Here is a 27,327-nt window from a genome sequence, read left to right on the forward strand (position 1 = left end):
GGAGAGGGGCAGAGAGAGAGAGAGAAAGAACCCCAAGCAGGCTCCATGCTGTTAGCACAGAGCCCTATGTGGGCTCGATATCACAAACTGCAAGGTCGTGACCTGAGCAGAGATTAAGAGTCTGATGCTTATCTGACTGAGCTGCCCAGGTGCCCTGGAGTAGACATTTCTAAATACTAAGTTAAAATGATTTTTATGCAGATGGCCTTTGTTTGTGTTTCAAGAATGAGCATTTGACAGAAATTACTTTTGGACTTTCACAGTAGCAACTTTCTCAGATTCTTTTCCCTAGGACTTGGTGTTAGGACAGTTTACCCGGGTGGGACCCAGGGGCTGACACCTTGATTCTTATAGTGTCACATGTGGTTCTTTCATAGTGTTACCTGTAATTCTCTGGGAAAAAAAATTTGAATTTGGTCTGGTTTGCACATTAAAACAAAAGCATTTTCTAAGTTATCCCCATAACATAAGTTAGTACAAACTCAAGCGATAATCCATTATATACTGACTCAGTACCAAAAATATTGAATCAAATGAACCTGATATGAATCAAGAAGTGGGCAGATGCAGATACCACAGAGAGTGAACATGTAGAATCCAGCACCATCAGAGGTCAACCAGTCAAATACCAGAGCTGGATTTTTCAAAGAACCAGATAATGCCAGTTTTATGGCCATTAATAACATTTCAGTTATATAAGCAAAGATAAGAGTAATAAAAAAATAAATTCTGCTTCTCAGTGTAATCTGATTGCCAGCAGGGTTCAGAAATGAACTTTCTCATTGTGCACGTGGCATTGCATAATGGACCAGTGATCATTCTGCAGCCCCCTCCCCAAACTTCCATTTCCCTTTTATGGACAGTCCTTAGTTCTGCCAGATCTCTAAGCTATTCCAGGGAGGCAGATTCTTTGGTTTCCCCTTAAAAGCTCTTTGATTGTGCCTCTGGTAGTTAATGCACCAAATGGTCTTTAGGGGTATTTCATACGTGTGCTCTGCAGCTAATCAGAGTGCCTTGGCCCACTGATTTCCTACTTCTGTGTTTTCCACATGTTTAAGGGCTTAGTTCAAACACCAGGCCCACCCACTTCTGGAGAGGCATGGTAGAGCTCAGCTCTGATTTGGGTCTCTGCCTCAAACAGAGATTTTCCAAAGGATATCCTGTAGTGGATGAATCATTCCATTAGGCCATGTTCACTTTTCAAACCAGGAAGCAGAGTGCCTGTTCTGTAGGGAAACTCAGATAAAGTTGTTGTGGCTGTGCTCAGAGCGCTTATAAATATTGTTGTCAGTGTCTTTGATACAGGTTCCATCAAGATAGTATGTAAACACTGACAGGTTAATTATGTGTTTTAAAGCTTTGTTTATTGAGAGCTGATAGGAAGGCTGTGAAATGAGTCCTTTACATATTGCAGTGACAGTTTTCTCCCCCATGTCTTCCCTAGCTGATTACTCCTCATGCCATCCGTGTGCAGACCCCTCCTCGGCACATCCCTGGTGTTGTAGAAGTCACATTGTCCTACAAATCGAAACAGTTCTGCAAAGGGACACCAGGAAGATTCATTTACACAGGTAAGAACCACTGCAGATGGTGGACACAGTTTTTCCTTGGCCTTGTGAGTGTTTTACTTTATCTTACATGTATACGTGTGCATTTTATTTTAAAATCTAGTTTCCAAGACCCTCTTTCTTTGTCCATTTCACCATATAGATGATTACATGTCTTGCTGTTATTATTATTATTGTTGTTATCATCATTATTTAAGATTTCATCTGGGTGTTCAAGTTGAACGACAGGATCAGTAGAAATAAGTAGTTGGATACCTGAAGAAGCAGCATGAGAAATAAGAAAGGGGGAAGAAGTTCTAGACAATTCTCAGTCTATCTGGATGTTAAGCCATCTGTGTTGTGGTTTATTTGCTTTATGGAGTTAGGGATGTGCTTTAGTGCAGTACAACTTTCTTCTAGCCTGGTCATCGCATTTGTATTAAAGAGAATTGGTAGTTTTCATATCCCATTCTGAGTTGGCACTTTCTTCTCCTGTAAACTGCATTTTGCCCTCCCCAAACAGTCTTTGCACATGGACCTGCCTTGTGGTAAGAAGCTAAGGTTGCAGAGTGAATGTGAATTGATCACCCAACAGATGGAGAGAAACAGGCAGGTTCCCTGGGGAAATGCAAGTATGCAGCCTAAGGGTCCAGTGTGTACTTTAGGAGAGCCTCAGATTACAATGTGCTAGCCAAACACCCACGGATCTTTCTATAATTCAGATGCTGGTTCAGTAGCTCTGGGTGGGACCTGAGACCCTGCATTTATTACAAGCTCCCAAGTGAGGCTGGTGATCTTGGTCCAGGGACCACAATGGGAGAAGTGACATTCCAGGCCCTCTGCTTTGTATTGTCACTCCTGCATAACTGTCTCCAGGAACTTGTCCCACGCTTTCGTCTTCATTCAATGGACGACCACAAGGCCTGATTAAGTATAGAGCATAAGTTGCTCTCACACAAAGAGACTCCAGGACAGTGAAGAGATAACTCTGTTAGCACATCCTAATTATAACCATACAATTAAATGGACAAATTTTATTTTGCTGTAACATTTTACCTCAAAGCATCTTTCCTTTTGTATTTTAGTACTAGGGATAAAACCAGCTATGCTTCTTAGTCTCTCTCTCTTTCCTTCTCTCTCAAAATTATAAAAACAATTAATGCATCCTGACCCTTGGAAATGCCTCCCAGCCCTTTAAACAAAATGCAGGTTTGGTGCCTGCCTGACGATTAGTTTTAGTTAATTGAAAATTATAGGATTGACCCAAGAGGAAAATTTTGGTTGCACTCCAATCACTTTTACAAATTAAGGAAAATTACCACAATTTTGTTTAGCTAAGGTTTCACACTGAGTTCAAGAAATTAGCTCAGCCATCCCAACAAAGTCAGCACTTTGTTAGTGAGCACTTGAAAAAATAATAGTCTATCTGGAGTTTTGTGGTGTATACAAACGAAGCATAGAGAAAGCTATGATGCTTTATAGAAGTAGGCCAAGTGTTTTTAATTAGGCTCATTGGTTCAGTGTAAGTTTTGAAGAACAATCAAACTAGCAGATTAGCTGTTTCTTTTAAAGCTAGGATTTCTTGCCATTCATTTTTCCCATGAGAACTTCCACATAGCACTATTTTTTTTTTACAAGCCTCATTATGGGCCTGCAGGAAAAGGACCAATTGAAACTTCTGATACTGTAACATTCCCCACCATCATTCCGATGGATGGGAGTTTTTCACAATGTTCCTCACTGAACTCGGTGTTCTGGAACATATTACAAAACCACAGAGGCCAAATGTTTTCTCTGAGGAGTTTGGACTCTGTTTTTGGCCAAAAACATTTAGGCCTTGCTGGCTGCTTATTTACTCTGCTATTAAGAACAAGAAAAAGGAGAAGAAAAAGAAGAAGAAGAAAATGCTTGTGTGGTAGGAGGTACAAGAGGCAATCAGGCATGATTCCGCTTTGGTGACAACATCCCTGCCCATTAATGGTTCCATTTTGTGGTCAGGTCTCATTTAGAAGAAATTATTTTTAATCAGTGTTCAACAAAATATCCCCTTGAGCCACCTGGCCATAAAAGTTAGAAAAAAAAAATCATCCTCACTAAATTACTTAAGTTCTCAAAAGAAAATAGCTAGGGACCCATTATGATTTGGAATTTTTTTAACCATTAAAAAAAATTGCCATCAATTTAAGAAATCACATCTTGGAAAACCTGTATCATACGGGAATTAAGATCAAAGATAAAAGCGGCAGATTTGCAAGTCTAGCAAAGTAGTTAAGGATAAGAGAGATAAATCCTTGGTGTGCATGCACATGTGTAAGTGTGCAGGAAATTTAACATATAAAAAAATACTTTTGCTGATTTTGTCTCAAACTGTGGGAAATAGAAAAGCGACTTAGTCTTTTAAGTATTCTAGGAGAGAATTTAACTTCTCTCCATGTCGGAAAATAAAATTTTGAAGGAATTAACACAAAAACTTCCCCACTGATAGAGTTGGCTATTAGCTTGCTGTGACATTACATCATTTCTAACAGAAGAGAATTTTTTTTAATTGGTGAACTAAACATGGCTTCTTGATTAGCATTAAATGCTGCTACCTAGGGTCACTTGTTCATGGCTGGTGCTGCTGGCCCCTGTGATTTACTCAGTTTACCTCTATCCTTGTTACCACTTACCAACCAAGGCAGAGATGGGTCATAAAACCTTTCTGTTCTTTGTATCAGAACAACCACTCAGGTCAGTGTAAATGTGCAGCAGTCCTTTTCTATCTGCCTGCAGAAGCTCCCACTTCATTTTCTTTAACTTCCATAGCATTTCAAGGTGTGAAACTTGATTTTTTGGACGGGGTAAGCCAACCCTACTGTTTCTTAGCGGAATGGCACTTGGAATTTTTCCCTTAAAAAAGGGGGGATGGGGATATCCTAGGACTGAACCTCACAACCCAAACTTAAGAATTTGTTGCAGTTTTCTGAGTGTGTGAGGGAGTTTGGGTGTGTATATGTCGAAGTCTCTAAGAATCCATAATTGAGCCAGGAACAGCATGGCCTAATCTATGCAAATAAAGGCAGACTTTTGGGGGAGGAGGAAAGGATTTGTCTAAACACAGATTGCCTGCAAGCTGGCTCCACTTATAAGGAGTGTGAACGCTGCTCTCCATCATTGGTTCTTCAGATCAGGGACGCAGGAGGCATTCTTAGTCACCAGATGTGCAGGTCTCTGTGTTTGCCCAGTGAGGGAGCAAAGCGAATCCCAAGTTGAGCAGAACAAATAGTACTTCCCAGATCTTATTTATCATGTCCAGTTATTCTTATGTAAGTTCAGGGCAGAGATGACTTTAAATTTTAAATAATGTTTCCTGATAGAAGGAATAGCATTTCCTTCTAATGACAGGACTGTTTTCAAAGCCCTCTAATAGTGTGTGGTCAGTCAGACCTATAGGAAGTAAATCCACAATAAACCTCCACTTCCGTGGAAAGAGGTCTCTCCAGTACCTTTGTTGTTCTTGCAGCTTGTTTTCCTGCTGTTGTTACATCTTTTAAGAGCCTTGGATCTTTTAGAATTGTAATCTCTCCTGCTAAGCTTTAAGTAACCTTGGGAGTTGATAAAGAACTCTAAGGAGGCTTCAGAAGCTTCTTCAAAGTTCTAGAGTTGGTTTTCTTGATAAGAAGTGGCCAAATCCAAATGCAGTTTTACATCATTGCAGTTCTTTCTCCACGGGAAAGGCTCCTATCTTTGGGGAAACAATGACTAGAAGAATAAGCCATCAGGATGTGTCTGATTAGCTCAGGTGTGCATGGAGAGCTGTTGACTGCCAGCTCTGCCAGATGGTGAAAGCCCCAGTGGAATGATCATGTCCCAGCTCAGATTTGGGTTAGGCCACTTCTCAGATCATTCTACCACCAGGTTCTGCCAGTCTAAGGATTATTCACCAAACTTCCTGCCCCTGTAGAAGGACTAACCCACATCCCTGTATATCAGTCTCAGAATTAACTTCGAAATAAAAATTCTTCCTGGAAATACTTCCTGTTTGTACCTCCTGCCCAAAACAGCTTTGCATGTAGGAGGGCCCATTTTGGCTAAATAAGCTCTGTGGAACTTGATGATATGTGCCATGTCTTCCAAGTTTTCCTTTTTTTCTCCCTATTCCTTTTGTTTTCTTCTCCTTCCCTTTCTCTTCCTCCATCCCTTCTCCCCCTGTTCTTTCCTCCTCCCATTCTTTTCTCTCTTACTCCCAAGGAGACAATATGGCCTAGTGATTGAGGGCTTGGTTTCAAGAGGTGGTGGGTTTGGATCGAATGCTCAGCTCTACCACTTACTATGGAGGTTATTTTGGGGACATCATGTGATGGTTTTGAACCACAGTTGCCTCATTTTTACAAGGGAATAATCCCTTACCAGGGTTCATTTTAGTATCAGGGAAATGTATGTAAAGCACCTTTCGTGAGCTAGTATGAACACCTAGCCAGATACTAGTAGTTTCCATTAATAAATGATAGCCATTACTATTGTTCATTAATCTTTTCTTTTGTTGCGGAGTCCCTACCATGGTGTAAATATTTTACATATATATTTTTTATCTTCACCATCATTTCCTAGAGGGCTAAGAAATGTCCTTTAGGGATTTTAGTAACAAAACTGTAGACATCCATAAATAAAAGAAACAAGTAGCACTAACCAACCACAAATAAAAAGAGCAAAGTATGAATAAAGTAGCAAGAAAAAGAGATTTATAAATATGAATATAACAATTTTGATACAACAAATACTTTCTCGGGAATAGCCTCAAACAATAAATATTTTTATAAGGCAGCCCTGACTTATAACGTTCTCTGATGCTGAATTTTCAGGAAAAACACATACCTGTCTTTTTGCTTCCATTCAAATTTCAGCCCTTCCTCTGGAGGCCATAGTAACATGGGTATAGTCTATCACCAGCCCTTTCAAAGGTGTTTAGGCTATAATTGCTTCAACTCCAGGTTCAAAAGGTTCAAGGCCAGAAGACTCTGTTTCTAGTTCTTGAAACGCTCCTCCACAAATGAAGGCTGCCACCCTGGGGATAAACAAAATTATCAGTTATAGGGCAGAAGTAAAGAGCTTGTACCTAATGCATCTCATGTTCCGTGGCCTCTTCTTACACTAATTCATTGTCAGATCAGGCTTCCAAAAAGCCACTGTCATAGCTTTACCCTGCAGAGAAGGCTTCCCCTTTTGCCCACTGTATGTGAGATGTGGCCCAACCCCTATGCTTGACCAAGCTTATGGCTCTCTGTGCACTCAGCTCCACTCAAACCAGTCTCCACATCAGGTCTCAAGGTCACTTCATATTTAGCAATTCTGGACATGGTAATTCCCCTATAAGATCAGGCTCAGACTCTGTTTCCCTTCTGCAGTATTCTCTGGCCATTTTAGTATAGTGGGCAGAGCACTGGGCTGAGATAGAGGAGGCCTGGCAACACCAGCTCTGCTGCTAACTGGCTCTGAGATGTGGGACAAATTGCTTCCATGCTCCACATTCCAGTTTCCTCAATGTAAAATGAGTCAATTGCACTAGGAGACTTGATGTTCCCTATGGCTCATCTTGATTGACTAGAAAAGTTTATATCCTTGGATCTCTTTGGTTGCATGTGCTTATTAGACCATTCATTTATTTATTCCCTTCCTTGTGTCTTTAGATCTCTTGTTCTGTTCTTAGGTACACAAATTACAAAAAGTCTACAAGCTCTATGAGAAAAGAATTACCCTTCCCTGATCTTATACTATTTTGTACACTGTGTTGAAGCAACTTGACTCATATCTTACTTGCAATAGATGTTCTCTAATAATTGATTGACATATTGCCAGGATCAATGGGTCCTCATTGATTTTTGTGCTCTGGATGACATGGAATGTAAATAAGAGCTGTTAATTAAGAATCTATCCCCTTTTACTTGAAGTTTTACATGCAGGAGAACACAGTAGTTGGAATTTCTGTTAAAGAAAAAAATAGGGCTGGCTCCATATTATAAATATTCTTCATTTTCTCTCATGTAAAATAGGAATCTTTTAATAGTACCTATATCTGGGAGGGAATGGGTCAGTATATGTAGTACAGGGCTAATAGTGCCTGGTACAGTGTGAGCGTTCCCTAAAAGTAAACTCAAAAAGAGAGAAGCAGATAATAGGAATGTTCCTTTTGAAAATCCAAAGAACAGATTTTTTTTTGGTATTAAATAAGTGCCATATTTCATCATAATTAAAGAAATTATTTCTTTCTAGTCATTAGAGTAGGAATCAAAAGGCCTGGCCTCTAATTATTATTTTAGCACTCCCTGTTGTTCATTCATTCAACTCACAAATATTTCTGGATTGCTTGTTCTATTCTAGGCAATGTTTGAAACAACTTTTGGCAATATTCTAAAACAGTGTTGAGCAAAATAAGATGCAATTCCCGTTCTCATTGGTATTATGGTCTAAGAGAGAATGTAGATATTTATAAGGTTACTATTTCAAATCTGGTAAGTGTCCAGAAAACAGGAACTGAGTTCCAAGAAGCATATAACAAGGATATAACAAAGAAACCCCAAATGGTCAGTTAGAGATATTTTTCATTAGGAAAAGATCAGCTGAGGTTTGAAGGATGATTAAGAGTTAACCTGGCAATAGGTGAAGGGTGGGAGAAGTGTGGGTTGAGGAAAGAGAATGAGTGTTCCAGCAGAGAGGAGCATGTAAGAAGGCATTGAATGGGAGCAAATGTGACATCTTGGAAGGCTGGAAAATTCCAGTCAGGCTGCAGAACTAAAAGAGAGGAGAACAGTGACAAAAAAGGCTGGAGAAGTGGTCAGGGACAAGCCTATGCAAAGTCTTATAAGTCATAAGGAGAGGAGGAGTTTAGTTGCCATCTTAAAAACAATGGGAAGTCCTTGAAGTGTCAGAAATGACAATGGACATGACTAGATTTGCATTTTGGAAAAAACAAAAGCAAAACTCTCTGTCTGGATGGCACTTAGAAAACCAGAATGGATGTTGGGAGACCTGTTAGGAGATTATTGCAGTAGTCTAGGAGGGAGATTTGGTGACTTTGATTTGGGTGGTAATGGGTGGAGATGGAATAAAGTGAGAAAATTCAAGAGGTATTGAGGAGGACATAGACGGGACCTAGAGATGGGTTCACTGTAGGGGTGAGGGAGTGAGAGAGGGGTTAATGCTACCAGGCTTTTGGCTTCCTCAGCTTAATGGAAGGAGGGGCCATCCCTCCTTTGGGCATCCCAATGGTCTTGTGAGTATCAGTGAAGAAAAGAATGGGCATGAAAATGTTCTGCAAAGGGTCATATTCTACACATATGTTAATTGTTAGAAAGACAGGCCTAAGCAAACTCAGGAAGAATCAGGGAAAGGAAGGCAAGAATGTGTTTTCTCTTATATCAGATTGTTTTCACTTAGGATTCAGCTGAGAGAGGGCTGTATAATGAACACTTGACTAGCAGTTCTGCCTTAGCAGTGTCCTAATTGGAAAAGATTCAAGAAGAAAGAAAAATTAACAGGCTGCTCCTGTCCACATGTCTTGAATATTACTCCAAATGAGCCATTTACACACAAAGAAAAGAATTCAAGGCAGAGGGAATATTTATTCTTTTTGCTTTTGCAATCCAGAGGGCAAGTCCCAAGCCTCACTCCTCTGCTGAAGGGAGTTTTTTCACAAAATGTGATTGCTCCTGATCTGATATATCAGGTTCAGGTGATCCTGAACCCTCTGGCATTTGTAAAGTTAAACACTGTTCATGCCATAATGGGGACAACAGCAACAAGAATCACTAAAAGTACCCATTGTACTTCTGTGACATCTATAAAATGAAAGCCGTTTCTGCAAAGAATAAAGCTGGTCTGAAGGAAGCATATTATTTTGCATATTTTACGTACATACTTTCCAAGAAATATGACCTTTATTTCCTATTTGGAGTGGAGTGTAATCAGGACTTGAGTAGCTAGTGTAACAGGATCATTAAAAGGGATATTTTCACTGACATTAGAGGTCTAAATGGCCACTAGGCCTTATATACAACCTTGGCTTTTTCCTGTCTACCAGAGTTAATAAGTGATAAGGCCGGGAGAGAGATAAATCACAGAAATCCCTGTCCAAAGAAAACATATTGACTACAGCCAGGCAAATAACAGACCATAACCAATGGTCCCATTCATCATTCATGTAATAGGGATATAAAGTATTTCCTACCAATGAAACCATATAGAAGGAAAAGGCAGATAAGCTTCCCCAATCTAAGGCATGTGATTTGGTTATTAAGGGACATGAACTATTTGTCACATGGCTTTAATCTTTAAGATGTGTTGCCATTTCTAAACTATAAATTTCTGGTCAGGGATTAGAAACCTATTAACAATAAAGGTAGGAACTGAGCTTTATATGTATTCTTGCCAACATAATGCAACACTATAAAGTCTTGAACCTCTAATCTATTTAGTATGATATAACATGATTTGGTTTTCAAAGCCAATAAACTATTTTGAGGTTTGCAAGGCTTTTGTTTTTGTTTTTACCCAGGATCATGATAAATTAACCCTTCAGTTTTTTAACTATGCATGTTGAAACTTTCCCTAACATCCTGGGTGGGGGTGGGTAAGTAAACCACGTTTTTTTTTTTTTTTCTTTTTCTCATTCTCGAAGATTTGTTCCAAATGTTTGGTGGAGGATTATTTTCTGTTTTATTTGTCCATGTTTGCAGTGGTGTGGATGCTAGTCTTTCTGTTAGTTGTAAACTAAGTGATGTGGCGCCCACTAGAGCATTAAAACTTGTTTTTCTTTATTGCAATGTCGTACATACTGACTTCAGATAATTTGGGAAGTACCGATAGAAAAATAATTAAGATAATATTAAAATTGCTCACATTTCTACCAGTATAAACATAAACACTCAATAAATGTTAGCTGTTAATATTTTTAAATGGCATATGTCTTTCTTCTTCCTATGCATATATCTGCCTCATTACCAAAATAGGGTGATAACTTACATAATATTAGATAATTTGTTTTTTCACTTAATATGTAGGAAACAATAAGGTGTTATAAGTTTAAAACAATTTTTAGTCTTTAATAATCATTCCACATCTTAGTGGAATCTTATAATGAGCTATATCTTTATCTTGTTGTAACATAGATACCTTGAATTTGGGTTCTGATCTTTTTTTGTTCCTGAAAACCTCAGCACAGGTAAATAGTCCTATACCCACATTCTTTGGTGTACACATTGGTGGGGACTCATCAGCCAACCCCAATTACGTGAGTGGACCTAGCTCTGAGGGCCTCCTATCTCAGAGGCCCCGATGTCTCCAAGGTTGGTTCTAGCTCCCAAACACACATTCAGCTACAGTGTGGAGTTCTTTGTTTTCAACCTGAATCACTGAGGGTCCATGAATTCCATGAATTTTTCCCCTGCCATGTGAAGCAGTACCATACTTTTCATAATAAAAATGGGAACTCATCTAAGAGGCTTAACAATTCTGAAACTGAATCAAGTCCAAAATTATAACAATTAGGTAGGAAATTTAGGCCCCTCCCTGCAACCTCCCTTCCCCAGGATAGCAACATTCCCTGCTAGAGTTTGAACTCCTCTTTTCTCTTTTCTCTCTACTGGTTTTCTGACAGCCTTTCTTCAATTTTATCTTATCATTTCCTCTTTTTCCACACTTTTTTTTTTACACTGTTGTCTCTCTCAATCTTCTTCCTCTAAGTGTTACGGAAATGTAAAACATCTTCCCCTACCCCCCACCCCCACCCTGAGAATCTGGGTGAGGCCCGCTCTATTATTGGCTCATTTTATAAGAAAACTTAGAAAGGTGAAGTGACTTCCCCAGGGTAATGTAGTTAATAAAAGGAGGAGCCAGAATTTCGACCCTGGTGGAGCCTGCACTGTAAATTTCCTGAGGAGCCAGGTTAGCGCATTCCTTTTTGGAATTACGTGATTCCCTCAAATTTGATTGTTGGCGATGGGAAGGTGAGGGTATTTCTAGAACATGTGAGGACCGACAGGAACTGAAGCTTTCCGTATTTTAAACAAGTCAAATCATTATGAACATAATATACACTCATACAGAAAATCTTATAAACACAGAGTGAAGTGATCCATTATTCCAATCCTCAGAAATAATCATTATCAATATTTTTAAATCTTTCTTCTAATATTTTTCTTTGTGTCACTCTTACGAATTTTTATTCACAACATGCTTTTATAACTTTGCATAAATCACAACATGCTTTTATAACTTTGCATCCTGCTTTTAATTTAAATTGTAAAATAAACATTTCCTCTGTTAATTCAAATTCTTCCTAAATGCATTTTAGCAGGTATATAATAGTCTGTTTTGTGGCTGCATCATGATTTACTTAGTCATTCCCTTGTGTTGGATAGACACATTTTTTTCTTTCATAGAACTTTCAACTTTGTATATGCCAGAGTAGAACATGTTCTTGAATATAAAGCATTCCCCAATTTTCCTAATAAAAAGTTTTTCAGTTTTAGGAACAAATTAAACATGTACATATTTATAGATACTAGTGTATTATCAAATGTCTACTTGTAATATTTCACATATTAATTTAGTAACATTCCTATTTACAATCACACACATAATTTACAACATTTACAAATATAACTTTTTCTACTTTTAAGTTTACACTTTTATTCAAACTCTTCATAACCATTTTTGACATCCGCATTTTTGTTTGTTTTTATCAAAACCAGAGCCATTTTAAATCCCATCATATTTGCCTCTAAGTTGTTGGAGACACAGCTCTTTTTAAATCTGTGCATGATTCTTTCACTGGAAATTTTATCCTAAGCCAAAAGTAACCATTTGCTATATTTAAATCATTTAAGTCTCCAAAGATAACCACTTTCAGCTATGTTTTAAAAACTGATTTTTAAAAGGCTTGTTTTGAGGAACACTTGTCATACTGAAAGGCCAATCTGCTAGGAAAAATTACTAAATATATGTTAAATTTCTATTTCTCCTTTTTGTTTTGACTAACTTCTTTAGGTGACACTATATACATCCCCAAACTGCCATTGCTTATGGTTGTTTCATGCCCCAATCCGTACTTTGTTTAAAATAACATAAGTGGAAAAGAACTTTATAATATGAGAGATTTTAAAATTATTTGAATATAGAACAAGGGAACGATTTTTTGAGAGGAATATTCTCTCCATTTCAGCACTTTCCTATTGGTGGGGCGTATGCAAATGTGATCCTTGGTATGAATTGAATACTATACTATGTAGTATTTTTTATTTGGGTAAAGTATGCTCCCCCTCTTAAGTAGACCTCATATTATTCAGGGTACTTATTGTGCAGGGGGAAGCCAGCCCATTTATGTCAGGTTGAACAGTTTCTGCCAAAAGTACTCAGTGGTGAGGGGTTAGACAGAAGCTAGGACTCCCTAAATTAAGGGCAGAAACAACAACAGGAGAGCAGACTTCTCCATGTACCGTCTGCTCTTTGGCCTCCAAATGTAAATGTTCATCTTTTTCCTGTAACATGAACTGTGGTTCACTTCTTTACATCTTGGGTAGAAGACCTGACCTGCTGGGCAGAGCCACCTGGGATCAGGCTCGTGGTTTGTTTCAGGAAGTCCCGACCCCCAGTTAATATGGAGTTAATTTAGATCCTTGTTTAGTGCCAAATATCATTATTTATATATAACATTGAAATACGTGCAAAGAGTAAGGCTTTCCCAGTAATTCTGCACATGTGTATTCTCTTTCAGTGTTAACTGATTTTTAAAATATTCACTGAGGCAGGGTTGCCTATTTGGGGTTGTTGGGAGGTTTGGGTGGAGGAAAGTGTCTCTGGAAGATCTGTTCAGAACAAGCTTATAGGTCTTGTACTTCTCCAGTTTCTTCAAGACTAGAAAAATGAAACATTTGCACTGGTTATCTCAGAAGATGTAGGAGTATCATCTAGAAGCTTGAAACTTGGGGGTGCCTTGGTGGCTCAGTCGGTTAAGCGTCCGACTTCTGCTCAGGTCATGATCTAACGGTTTTCGAGTTCGAGCCCCGCATTGGGCTCTGTGCTGGCAGCTCAGAGCCTGGAGCCTGCTTTGGATTCTGCGTCCCCCTCTCTCTCTGCCCCTCCCCTGCTCATTCTCTGTCTCTTTCTCTCTCTGAAATAAACAAACATTAAAAAAAATAAATTTTAAAAGCTTGGAAATTAAACTTATAAAATGATTAACATCAAAAATAAAAGATTGTGTGACTCGCGGCACCTGGGTGGCTCAGTCAGTTAAGCATCCGACTTCAGCTCAGGTCATGATCTCACAGTTCATGGGTTTGAGCCCTGCGCCAGGCTCAGTGCTGACAGCTCAGAGCCTGAAGCCTGCTTCAGATTCTGTGTCTCCCTCTCTCTGCCCACCCCCCCCCCCAACCTGTGCTCTGTCTGTCTGTCTCTCTCTCTAAAATAAATAAAACATTAAAAAAATTATTTTTTTTATTTAATTTTTTTTCAACATTTATTTATTTTTGGGATAGAGAGAGACAGAGCATGAACGGGGGAGGGGCAGAGAGAGAGGGAGACACAGAATCGGAAACAGGCTCCAGGCTCTGAGCCATCAGCCCAGAGCCTGACGCGGGGCTCGAACTCACGGACCGCGAGATCGTGACCTGGCTGAAGTCAGACGCTTAACCGACTACGCCACCCAGGCGCCCCTAAAAAAATTATTTTAAAAAGTATGTGACTTGTCAGAAAGTTATATGTCAGAGCCAAAGTACAGGCTTGGCTGTTGAGCTTTTCTGCATGGCTCATCTTTGTCCTCTGTCTGTGTAATTAAGTTAACTTAAACTTCAGTGCAGTTTTTACAGTTGACCAAGCCTTTTCCACTCAATTCTTTCTTGTTAACCTGTGAGGTAGGAAGAACAGGTATTTTTAGCTTCATTTTCAGTGTGAAAACTGAAGTTTAGAGAAAGGTAAAGTGGTATGTTTAAAGTCATTTAGGTCACCTAATGATGGATCTGATATCAGATTTCTATTACTCTAAGTAATCGATTATCCTATATGGTATCTCATATATTTTTACCTCGACAAAATGGACTCACACTACTTTTACTCTACTTTTTTTTTTTTTTAAGCTTTCTGTGGACATAATTCACTAGTTAGACTGGGGGATTCTGGAGTTTTAGTCTGCCTTTCTAACATTGACACTTTAATTACATGTATTTTATCCATAGCACTTACCATCAGCTGATATGATCTGGATTCTTTGTTTACTTATGTATAGTCTGTGCCTCTCACTAGAATATAAGCTCCATGGAAGTAAGACCCTTGTCTGTCTTGTTCACCACTGTATTTCAGTGTCTATTATAGTACCTAGCACAGAGTGGGAGTGCTCAATAAATTAGTCAAATCAGTGAATGGAAGAACCTGTGAAGGAATGACTGAGAAATTGGCAATAAATTTATGGAATGTGAGCCTTAAAGATAACCTAGTTAACCCAAATTGTTGACTTCTTTATAGATGAGGAAAACTGGGCTTGTAGAGTTTAAAAGACTTGGCTAAAGTTACTCAGCTGGTAGTAGATTTTTGTACCAGAATCCTTTCCTTTGGCCTGTCAGCCAAGAGCTTGTCATCACACTGTATATATTCCCCTTAGGCTCATTTAGTTATAAAAAAATTTGTATGGCTATAGATCTTGGGAGTCAAGGCAGACCCCAGTTTGAATCCTGGTGCAGTCAATTTCTAGCTAATTTCTTACCCATTCTGAGGCTCTGTTTTCTGCTATAAAATGGGGATTATATCTCAGAGGATTGCTGTGAGGATTCGATTGGATGCATATGGAAAGCTCAGCATACTGCATGGCATCTAGTGAGTGCTCAGTTAGTGGTACATCTTATCAAAAAAGGATTTCAGAGAACATACTTCTATAATTCTGAATTTTAGAGATGGAAAGGCCCTCAGAAACAGCCTGGGCCAATTGTCCAATTTTGCAGAAGTGACAGCTGATGCTCTAATAAGGAAGAGGCTTTCCCAAACTAACACATGATTCATTTGCCTATAGAGCCAGAACAAATCATATATTTTATTTATTTATTTATTTGTTTGTTTGTTTGTTTGTTTTAATGTTTATTATTTATTTTTGAAAGCGAGAGAGAGGCAGAGAGAGAGGGAGACAGAGGATCCGAAGCAGGCTCAGCACTGTCAGCACAGAGTCCAATGCCGGGGCTCAAACTCATGAAAACTGTGAGATTAGGACCTGATCCAAAGTTGGATGCTTAACCAACTGAGCTACCCAGGTGCCCCCAGAACAAATCACAAAAAATGGATTTACTCATTATTTTGTGACTTGCCTTCCATATTTGCAAATATTTAAAGGCATTGCATTTTTGAATGTATATGGAAATCATTCAACCAACATCACCATAGTCATTTGGCAGGCTCTTTTTGAATTCTTTAAGGTCATTAATCTTTAAGTATACTCCCAAGAAAAGGTAAGATAGTAAAGCATGTTTAATTCCTTGGGTCTCCAATATGTGATCAGTTTTTCTAAAAAAGTTTTCTAAAAATCAGTTTTCTAAAAATGATGTCATAAACATCATTGTTCTGATCTGTTTGTTTACATCCCTTGCCTTTCTGTTGACAAAAGAAGAAAGAGCTTTTCTTTGCCTCCAAGTACATCAAAGTCTTGCAGAAAAGTCAATGCCATTTCCACCATTAGCAAAGTGGAGTCAAACAGTTGGAGTCCTACAGAGTGGAGTCCTTTCTTTTTGTGAGAGACTGATGTTAAGACACCAGAAAATTGTTGGGAGACCTCATTGGGACTGGAGGGTCATTTTTCTAAGGTCCAGATCAGGGAGGGACTTGGCAGGGTCCACCTGAATATATTGTCCACTAGCATGCTCTCATGACCTAGCGCCTATGGGAATTGATGGGAGCAATTCATTTCCAGCCACAGGGCATCTGTGGACCCTTCCATTTTGACTTTAAATCTCAGTTCCTTGAGGTCCTTGAGGAGATAAGATGTGTTAAGCTTTGTTGCATTTAGTGATCTTCCGCTTAGTGGCTTTGGAGGCAGAATCATCATCATAAGGATCAAGAGAGAGGTACTTGCATGATGGTGGCAATCAGGGACAAGATTAAAACCTGCCAAGCAGAGATCTCTGCTGTGCACCTGGCACAGTGAGGAGTTTTAGCTACTTTTTGCTGCTTGACTGGCTGACAGTGAATGGATGAATGCATGAATTGTGGTCAGGCCTGTCCTGCAGTAATCAGTGAGGAGGGTATCACTGTACCAATAGTGTACCCAGTTCATAAAAAAATATATAAATAATAAATAGTTCAGATCACATAAGGGCAATCTGCTCTAAACCTTGTATGGGACTTGTATTAGAATTCAAATAGGAGATTTTTCTTCAAACCTTCCTAAAAAGGCACTCAATTGTTGGCGAAAAGCAAAAAAAAAAAAAGGGCCAGATGTCCATTGCTGCTAAATGTAATGAGTAGAGTAAAATGTAAAATATATTAATTCCACTTTCCTAACTGCAGCTAATTAAGGGTGGCTCATTTAAAAGCAGACCTAATTTAATCCACTAATATAAGTATTCAATTAAAGTTGTTCCCACTGCTTTCTTCTCTTCAGAATTCTTTTCGTATATTTATATATATGATGCATTCATTGTGTGAATCCTTCCACGGGTCCAGGTTGTAATGGAAAAGCAGTTTCAGGACTTCATAATTGCTCAAATTAAATAACATGTATGTAAATGGAGATTTGAGTGTAAATCGTATACTGCAATGCTGTAAGGAATTGAGTCCCTAGATCCTGATACCTTTTAGCCCACCAGAATGAAGTGCTTCCCATTTTATTCTAAACTACTTAGAATAGTTTATTGCATTATTAAGTACATGTTACAAGAAGCACATTGTTGTTTAAGACTCATTGATTTAAGCAGAACTGTTCTTATAAAGTTTCGTAGGCCTTTACATAAAAAGAGAAGAGCCCATATAAAATTATAAAACCTTAATGTAATATAACAGCCTATAATATAATATTCTCCCATTTTCTAAAGAAGCCACCAAAAATTTTTAATGAGTTTATTAGAACTACTGTTTGTGAATTCTGGGATGTCATGTCTAATTAGACTTAATGGATTTAAGTATTTCTTTAATGAAATCTGTAGCCTAACTCATCAGGGTTATATTCCTTGTCCTCCTGCCCTTAAAGTGATTTTACTTTATTTTTATTTTGGGTGGCATTAAAAAGAAATGAAAGACTATGATTCTGCTTCATTCTCAGATGGATATAGTGAAAAATACAGTGCTTATTATGAAGTTAATGTGAATTACCATGTAATTACCACTGGCTGCACTGTAATGATTATTTAGTTACCACTGAGCATTCCCTGCCAAATAACACACATTATTTCATAGGAAGCATAGAATTAACTCAAGTCATCCCGGAACTCACGGAGGGAGTTATATTCCCGATCTCTTTTGTTAAGTGTAGGCGCTGCTAATGTTAACATCTAAATAATCAAGCTTGGAGCAAACCGACAGCAGAACAGGGTATGAGTTTACATGATTTGATTTGCTGATGTTTTAAACACTTAGCAGGAGACAGCTATAGAAGCCAATTAAATCTCTCCAAGGTGCATAGAGTTATCTCCTTTGTGAGAAACAATTTAAGGGAATTGCATTGGCCCTTTAACTGGAGGGGAGAAGAAGCATTAGGAATGAAATTTCAGATGCAAAGTGCTGATCAATGGAGCCTCCTTTTGTGTTTTTCAGCTTTGTGTTGTTTGGGCTGCTGATATTTTAAAGGATTTGCACTTTCATTTTGCAAGCACAGGGTTATGTTAAACTTTTTTCCGAGAAAACGTTCCTTTGGCTATTGATTATGATGTGCCTTTAAACAAGGCATTGTGTCTAAAAGAGTAAAACAAAAACAAAAACAAAAAACATGTCAGTACATTCCGTCCCTTTCAGATACTGCATCTTATTTAGTGTACCGGAATTCCCAGTTTAAAGTAATCACAAAATTTATGGAGAAACGGATAAAAAAGGTTGTAAAATATCGATTTGGGGAAAATAATAACACAACTCATCTATAATAAGAAGAAAAATGAAGCAATAATTCAGGGGGTATCGAGCGGCTTGCTGCTGGGAGTATTGATCCAGTCCTTTACGGTATAAGATCGCACCTGAGATTGCTCTGAAAGAAAGAACAGCATTCCTTCGCTCATTATTTCTCAGATACCATCGCCTTGTTACATGGGCCCTGCAGAGTTTGGATTGTTGCAGCTGGGACAGTGGGACCCGCAATAATAATAATAAATAAATAAATAAATAGCTCAGAAATCTATATTGCCTGAAAGCCACAGGGCCTGGTCTTAATAACACATCGGCTCTGTTTTTATAAATTCTTCGTTGCCTTATAGTAGCTAATGACAATTCCAACGCTGTGTGGTTCATTTAGGAACCAAACAGATCTTCATCTTATATAATGGGTTCTTGTGTTTGGAACGAATTCTTGTCTTGGCTGAAGAAGCATGCATCTGTTGCGTTTCTTCTTAAGTCACTAAATTGAAAACAATACATTTATACCCTTTGGACTATGGGAAATGTTGGATTTAGCTTTCACATGGCATGGTTTTATGCTTTCAGACAATTTTTGGACTAGGCAGGAGTATTAGTGTTTCTGAGAAGAATCTATAGTATAGCCTGAAACGTTGAAATTCGTGCTCACAAATCATGAATTTATAAATTTATCTACAATTTCTAAGATGTTAAGTGACAAATTAACTTGCAATGTGTGCAGTCATCACGGTAACTCCTGGAGATGGTGGGCTGAATTTCATTGCTGAAGAATTCTAGGTTCTGTCTAGGCTTTAAGATTATCCTATAAATAATGTTGAGGAGACATGATTTTTTTTTTTTTGCTCTCATCTTACTTTTTTAGTGGAGAGGGTGCAATAATATTCAAATTCCAATTTGTTAAAAAAAGGTTTTGGTACCTGTTACTGTTTGAGGCATCCTCTAGGCTCTGTGACCCATGAAGTTCTTGCCCTCAAGACACTTCTATTTTAGGAAGGGAAGGAAGGCAATGCACAAGTTCAGTAGTAAATGAGATAATTTTCAAATTGGAAGAAGTGTTATGAAAGAAAGAAGAGGGATGATAGGTAGAACATGGTTAGGGTGGAGGGGCTTCTTTGAGTAGCAATTAGTACAATGGAATATACACACTATACAGATGGATAGTACTTCGAGCCTTCACAGGGGCATGCAGACAAACACATTTTTGTTTCTAAGCATCTGTGGATTGTCCCCTGTGCTAAAGTCATGCTATCGTTTGCCCAGAAGCTTTACTTTCCCTACCCCATCCTCCATTCACTCTGTGATCATTATCTAGAAATATGAGCCATACTGGCTGACTGTGTTCTCAGCAGATCGAGCATCCTGAAATTTCAATAAGCATTGATCCATGTCATTGCACCAGATCCTTGAAATTGTTGTTTCTATAATGTTTGTCCATTTCTAACTCTAAAGAAAAGAAAATTCCGTGGAACAAGAGGCTCATGCCTGGTGACAATAAAGGTGGGTAGAGAGGGAAGGATGGAGAAGCAGAAAGAATAAAACATCTAACCATCAAGACTAACACCCAAAATAGCTTTCAATAAACTGCAAAGCATGCCCCTCTTTCTTTATTTACAAAGTGAGATTGAAAGTCATCACTGAGTCTTAAAGTGTGAATATTGAAATTGTGAGATATATGGTACATTTAGTGGAGACGTTGTTGAAGTGCAGAAGTCATTTTAACTTTGTCTTTTAATTTTAAAGATTTATTGGCTGCAAGGAAAGAGAATATTTATAAGCATTCTTAGGTATTCACAAAACATGTAGTTGCCAAACAGTGCAAAGAATGGAAAGAAATCATCATTACGAAGCTGGATGATTCAGGAAATGTGGTGATAAATATGGGAGTGACAACATATTATCTCAGCCCCTTCTAGCTCCACATTTTTGAGTCATGATTATCAAGTATATCACTGCGGGGAATGTGCTAAGTCAGTTTGGGGCTAGAGGAATTTTAGTTTTAAAAGAATAACCGGGCAGTGTTTGGGAAGTACAAATACAATAAATGATGTCAACTCATCTCAGCTTGAATAAATATATATTGTGTAATTTGCTTCTACCCTTTAATTTCCTGTAATGAAAGGAAAGTGGCAAGCAACAAGAAAGCAATTAATTGCAACAATGATTACTTAGCTTCTGTAGTGCCTGAATTAAAAAGAACATTAAGATTACTTTTCTAATAGCTCATATGTTGTTGGTTTTTTTTTTTTTTATATCCTTGGTACCTTTAAATGGCAGGTGCATTTGAATTGTTTTTAAAATACGAATTTTATCCTTGTTCACAAACAGTTTGTCAAAATGAGCTGTTGGTTATTTTGTGTTGTTGTCCCACATTCATGAAGATAAATGTCTTTTCATAGCTAATCTATTATAATCTCTCTCTGTTGTATGCTTCTTTTGATTTGAGACAGGCTGATTATTGAAAAACAAACTTGTGGCTGTCACTGTGATTTGTTTGTGTCAACTAGTTCTCTCTCATTAGCACAGAATCTTGAATGCAGCAGTACCTGTAGATGTTGAATGAATGAGGGTTAAAGAAAATGAATGGGTAGATAAGAGCCCTGCTCTTTGGCCTTTGACAGGTTACTTTACTGCTTAAACCTCAGTTTTCTTATCTGAATAGTGGGGGAAATAAACATATCTTCTTCGCTAGTTTGTTGCAGTGATTAAAATAGATAATATGAGTAAAGCACTTAGCACATTATAAATGGTGCACATTAAAGACTCAAGAAATGGTAGTTCTTATTATTGATGACTGTAAGTAGTTCTCAATCCGTGAATTGATTTTCTGACAGTCTATTTCTACTTGGTATACCAGTGTATTTCTAGTGCCTAGTACTATGCCTGATCCAGAGTAAATGCTCAAAAAGTGTTTGTTGACTGAATGAGTCCTCAGATTCTCATTAATAAATAACAATGGCTGTTGCTGCTGACACTTAAAAGGCACTTGCTATATGCCATAGGCTCTTTTAAAGATACGGTATATTTTTAAACATCTAATTTTTTAGAAAACCCACTATAAGAAAAGTACTATTATTATTGCCACTCTACACATGAAGAAACTGAATCAAAGAGGAGTTATTTAAGGCCATGCAACTAGACTGTGGCAGAACCAAGGTTTGAGTTCCACCAGACTGGTTTCAGAGTCCTGAGAATTCAGCATTATCTTCAGTATTTAGGCACAAAAGTATTGTGAAATGTTGCACTACCCCTTGATCATTCAATAGATATTTATTAATCCTGGTCCATGTGTTAGTTACTGGAGATACCATGTATAAGATGGACACAGTCCCCACTATAGCTCAGTGGAGATTATAGTCTAATGGGTCCGATTTCCCAAATTTCAGTTCATCCCATACTTTCCTCAGTGACTGTTAGAATGAGGGACACTCAGAGGTCTTACCTGACGCACTAGAAGGAAGGCTGTACACATTTGTACAAAGGAAAGTGCAAAGGTGAGTCCGAAAGGGAGATAATTAAGGTGGCGTTGTAATGAGTCTTATGAGTTACTCAGCAAACATCCCACCATCTCTTTGGAGAGTATACGATGCATGCCTTCTGAAGCCTTGGATGTCACTGGAGACCCTTCCTGCTTTCAAATTCTGTGAGCAGATGTGGCTTTGCCATCTGTACCACGGTGACCTCTGGGTCAGTGCTGAGCAAAGTGCCGCTCTAGTCTAGCCACGAGGAGACAAGCCCCTGGCTCAGCCTGGGAAAGGTGACGGGTATGTGGAAAGAGCCCATTTAATCTTCTTTTCTCAACATCTGGGTCTGAAGTCATGTTGTTTACAGAGAGCTCCCGCCACCTGTTTCTCTTATGTCCGGTACCTCAACCTCAAGGCCATGGGAATTAGTGGGCCACGTTTTGAATCAGTGGCAGAATTTCCTAAGAATTTGTATGAGTGTTCAACTATGTCATATGCATAAATTTCACTCTACTCTGCTTATTTGTCTTGTTTTGGCTTGCCCTCTTCACTACTTAGTTCATTCCTTATTTTCTTTATTTACCAAAAGTTTACTGAAGAATGAAAAAAATAAAAAAGACAGCTGGGCAAATAGAGTTTGCATTTTGATCACCTTAAGCACAATGCCTGGTGGAGAGTTAAAAATCCAGTAATAGTTGTTGAATGGACAGACTGATGGATGGGTGAATAAAAAGAAAATTAGAAAATTATGTTTATAGTTCAAGAGATTATTTTTAATTAGGATTGTGTTCAAGAAAAATATTCAAAGTAACTCTTAAAGAATGAGTAAATCATTCAGTTAAGAAGGGGAAAAAAAAGTAAAACCAAATCAAATTTGTCCCAGTAGGGTTCAGTGATTTGTACAAAACAAATCCATTGATCTAGAATCTCCCAGTTTCGTCTGCCTCAGCCTGTGATCACCAGTCAAGATGACTGATTATCCTGGGAAAGGCTCTGTGGCCTATCTCATAAACAGAAAAAAAAAAAAAAAAAAAAAAAAAAAAACCCAAAAAAAAAACTATCTCACACTTGGTCAGGAGACAGCCCAAACATTTGTCTCCAGAGGCTGGGAAATTTTAGCTGTGGTTGAGATTTGGCCTAAGGCGAAGAGCCTGCCGGAATGAAAGCTTGGATCTGAGAGGCTCAACCATGATCAGATGGTGTGAACTCACCTTGAGGGTAAAACACCCTCAGTAAGTTAGGACTCTGGGCCAACTCCACAATTTATTAAGGTCTGCTACTAAGTTTTCTATGTTGTCAAAGTACCATAGACATTTTGGCCAGGTTAGAAATTTCAGGTAGAGGGCCTTAAAAACAAGAAACTGATTTTACACTTTGCCTTTTTAAATAGGAAAGCCCCTACTTGTCTTGATCTATACTCCTTTATTTAGAATTTCAGGTGATTGTCAGGTGATCTTTCACCAAACTATGATTTGAATATATGGGTACTAGTGTTCACTTCTACTGGTGGACCCTGTCCCAAACTCTGTCATCCATCTTCACAGAGATTCCCCTGACACCCCCCCATGGCAACCATTTTTTGTGAGGTCCTGCTCCTCCCTCCTTGCTTCCATGGCTGATGTGTGTGTGCTCAGCTGCTAAATGTGCAACTGCTTTGTGTCAGGCATTGTACTCGGTCTGTTACAAGTCTCAGCCTTTGCTTTTTAAATTCTGTGAGAATTCCAGCTCCACCAAATATCTTGAAACACTCCCACAGTCCCTGTCCTTTTTCTTGCCTTTAGGCCTTCAACTAACTAATCCTAAGAAACACTTAGGGGTTTAAAAATGAAATGAACTTCCTAAAGCAGAAGCAAGTCTGCTGTTTTCTTGGGTTTCATTCTCTGCCTTTTACTGAATGCCAACTATGTGCAAAGTGTGGTGCAAAGAACTCGGGATACAAATGTGAACCAGATGTGCAGCAAAAATGAATGGAGGGCAGGCTGTGTTGGCATGATGCTAATCCAACAGATACAATGCTCTGGTAGAAATCTGGGGAAATGACTGCGGGAATGGCCTGGGAAACCAGGGAACTGGTGACAGGGCAGTGGTTTTTAGGGGACTGAGGGTGTCAGCTTCCTTTGAATTCTTGTCTTCTGCCTTCCCCCCTTGTTACTGAACTCCATCATCTTAAAAGTGAGCAGTCTTTGTATGTGAAAATTAAATACTATCAGATACTATCAGATACAGATAAAATGCCCCACCCCTCTATCTCCCATTATTTTCTTTTTTCTTTTTTTAATGTTATATTTATTATTTTTGAGAGACCGCAAATGGGGGAAGCACAGAGAGATGGGGGCAGAGGATCTGAAGCGGACTCTGTGCTGAAAGCAGCGAGCCGATGTGGGGCTTGAACTCGCAAACTATGAGATCATGACCTGAGCAGAAGTCGATGCTCAAACTGAGCCACCCAGGTGTCTCTCGCATTATTTTCATCTCATATGTTCTACAGTATTCCAGGATCTATATGCAAGTGTTTTCTCAAGTTCATCATTTGTATTCTTCCTTTCTGCCCTCTTATCTCCTCTCCCAATGAGAGAATTTAGGGTGTTTAAGGTATTTTTATTTTATTCATCTTGTAAAAAATTCATAACAAATTCATAGCAGAACACATTGAGGCCCTTGCTAGGTAAGGATGGTGTATTTGGAAACAGGACTGGGAGTGGAAGGCATAGGGGAAGGGGCTTTGATGGATAAATTTTTTTAAAAAATACATGAATGAATAAAGAACACCTCAGCCCTGATTTAAGAGTAAGCCTCCTCCCTTACGGTGCCTGGGTGGCTCAGTCAGTTGAGGATCTGATGCCTGATTCTGGCTCAGGTCATGATCCCAGAGTTGTGGGATCAAGCCCCACGTCCCATGGTCAGTGTGGAGCCTGCTTGAGATTCTCTGTCTCACCCTCTGTCCCTCTCTCCAACTCGAGCTCTCTTTCTTTCTCTTGAGGGGGAGGGGGCGGGGGGGGGGGGAGTAAGCCTTCTCATTTGCTTCCCTCTGGAGATTTGCTTCCCTCTCAAACCTTTCTGTGGATTTCCCTCTAGCCAGATTATTGCAGGTTTTGATCATTTTGCTATGAAATTCTCCTATGTTACTGCACCATTATTTTGTTCAGACTGCATCATGAGTTAAATAGTTGGGACTGAGATACATGTGAAAGCTGTGGTCAGTTCGGTCTGTGCTCAATGAAAAGCTCTCGCCTGAGGGTTGGGCAACATGATTGCTACAGGTAGGCAATGGCTCTTCACCAATACCAAAGATTTATTGACATTTGGACAGGAAAAATCAGCTTTTATATTTCAAGAGAGTAAATCACCTCTTGTTAATTGTGATGCCTTCAAAGGATATTTTGGATAGTGAACTTCAGCTAGAGCTTCATGCAGTAATATGTAAAAAATGCAGCTGACCAGAAGTTTACAGTTTTGACTAATAGGATTATTAGTCAGTGAGTAATACTTCAAGTTTGCCAAGTCCCAGTTTATAGCTGGACCTTCATAAGTCAAAACTTAGTGTTCTAACAGTCAGAGGCACTATACTTGGAACTTTAATCTCAGATAGAAAAAATATTAGCAAATATTATATTTTGGCCAAAAAAGAAAACATAGGGGTAATGACATTATATCAGGTACTTGTGTTAGAGTTGGTCTGCTTTGTTTGGAGGATACAAAATACAGGTGATCTCTGTGGTTGTTGCAATATGTCTGAAAGTAAACATTTTTGAAAGTAGAAAGTTTGAAGAAGCCATACAGTACTATTAAGTAACGTGGGCCTTAGAGAATTTGATCAATGAGTCATGATCAACAGTTCTGATGAAATCGTTTCTTGTCTGAATAATTTATTTTGCCCAACACATAGACATAATCTACATTGCCAGCGGGGCAAAAACAGTGGTCAATTTCAGGAATAAATGACCATATTCAACCCAAGTTTGGCACAAAGGGGAAAAAAAAACCAAGACAGCTGGTTGATTGATTTCATTGTTTGTATTCCAGCAGGTGGTTTGGTGTTCTGGACACACATCGTGGGTTTCCTGTCTTTAACATGCTAGTTGTGACCACTACCTTGAATAAGGAAAGCATGTCGGTCTAAAATGGTAGCCAGAATCTAGCAGATAGCTGTAATTTCTTTCCGCGAAAAGTCTCTTTCTTGTCTTTTGTTCTGTTCCTAGGTGTGTGTTTCAATGATTTCAGTATTAATTGTTTTTAATAGTTCTTCTGCAGTTGGTGGTACTTTTGGAGAGACTAAGTTGGGGATGTACATACACAGCCTTTCCTTATTAAGAGATTTCCTGTTATACAATGCATTAAGGTTGTCAGCTTCTACTCCTGTTTCCTTTCATTCTTTCTTTTTTTTCCTTTTAAACTTGAGCTTGCTTCACCAGAGGGAAAAAGACTAGCTCAATTGTGTTATCCTGTTAGATTGCTTAAACCATGTTTAGATAAAAAATTACTTTATGCTTTTCTTACTACAGTTCATGATTTCCATTTTGCAAGGCATCTTTTCTAAATTTTGTGCTTTATTATTCTTGCAGTGTTGAGCGAGCAAAAACAAACTCTAGTTCATAATTCACTTTAAAGAACATACCCTTTCTTTCTATTTTCTTGTTAAAACCAAATTGTGTGCAATTTGTAGGAAATTGAAACCACATTTTTCACTTAACTTTCCAAAATTAAAATTTATGGGGAAAAAGAAGCAATAAAACAGTTACAATCTGGTCATCTATAATTATCTATGTGGTTTGAGCAGTTCCACATTTAAGAAAAGTGACACCGAGAACTTATCAAGATTTTACAACCATGGGACATTTCACTTCTCTTTTGCTGCCTTGGAGCCAAGACCTCCACAAAATGCTCAAAGTTACACTGTGCACTTAGGTATTAGATGTGTAAAGGGTAACTTTGAAATGCATACAAAACAATGGAGAGCGCCTAAACATAGTTGTTTTCTGCTCTCGCTCAATAATGAAATTTATTACAGGAAGATTTGCCATTATGTACTGTTCTTATTTCAAGTGTTGTCTCTGATTTCAGTTGCTTTGACTTTCTCTTGTCACGCTTTATCTGGTAGGGAAAAAAACCACATAACCAGTCAGACTATTTCTGTTTATTGGTGCTGCCATTGCTGTCTTGCTGTCTGTGCTTCCAGTGTTCCCTCCATCATTATGGATTCCCTAGGAAAAGGATCCTTGAGGACAGATGGACACTGAGCTGCAACATTTTTC

The 27,327-nt window shown here is 38.6% G+C and overlaps 1 protein-coding gene across 8 annotated transcripts in view; it reads left to right on the forward strand.

Moving 5' to 3' along the window:
• Positions 1-27,327, forward strand: part of EBF1 (EBF transcription factor 1) — a 390,777-nt gene that overhangs the window by 309,663 nt on the left and 53,787 nt on the right. For all 8 annotated transcript variants that reach the window (XM_043597059.1, XM_043597070.1, XM_043597081.1 and 5 more), the window contains exon 10: positions 1,445-1,571. In XM_043597059.1, coding sequence (XP_043452994.1) covers positions 1,445-1,571 — 127 coding nt within the window. The remainder of the gene's footprint in view (positions 1-1,444; positions 1,572-27,327) is intronic.

The sequence above is a fragment of the Prionailurus bengalensis genome, chromosome A1, assembly GCF_016509475.1.
Source record: "Prionailurus bengalensis isolate Pbe53 chromosome A1, Fcat_Pben_1.1_paternal_pri, whole genome shotgun sequence".
NCBI classification, from domain to species: Eukaryota; Metazoa; Chordata; class Mammalia; order Carnivora; family Felidae; genus Prionailurus; species Prionailurus bengalensis.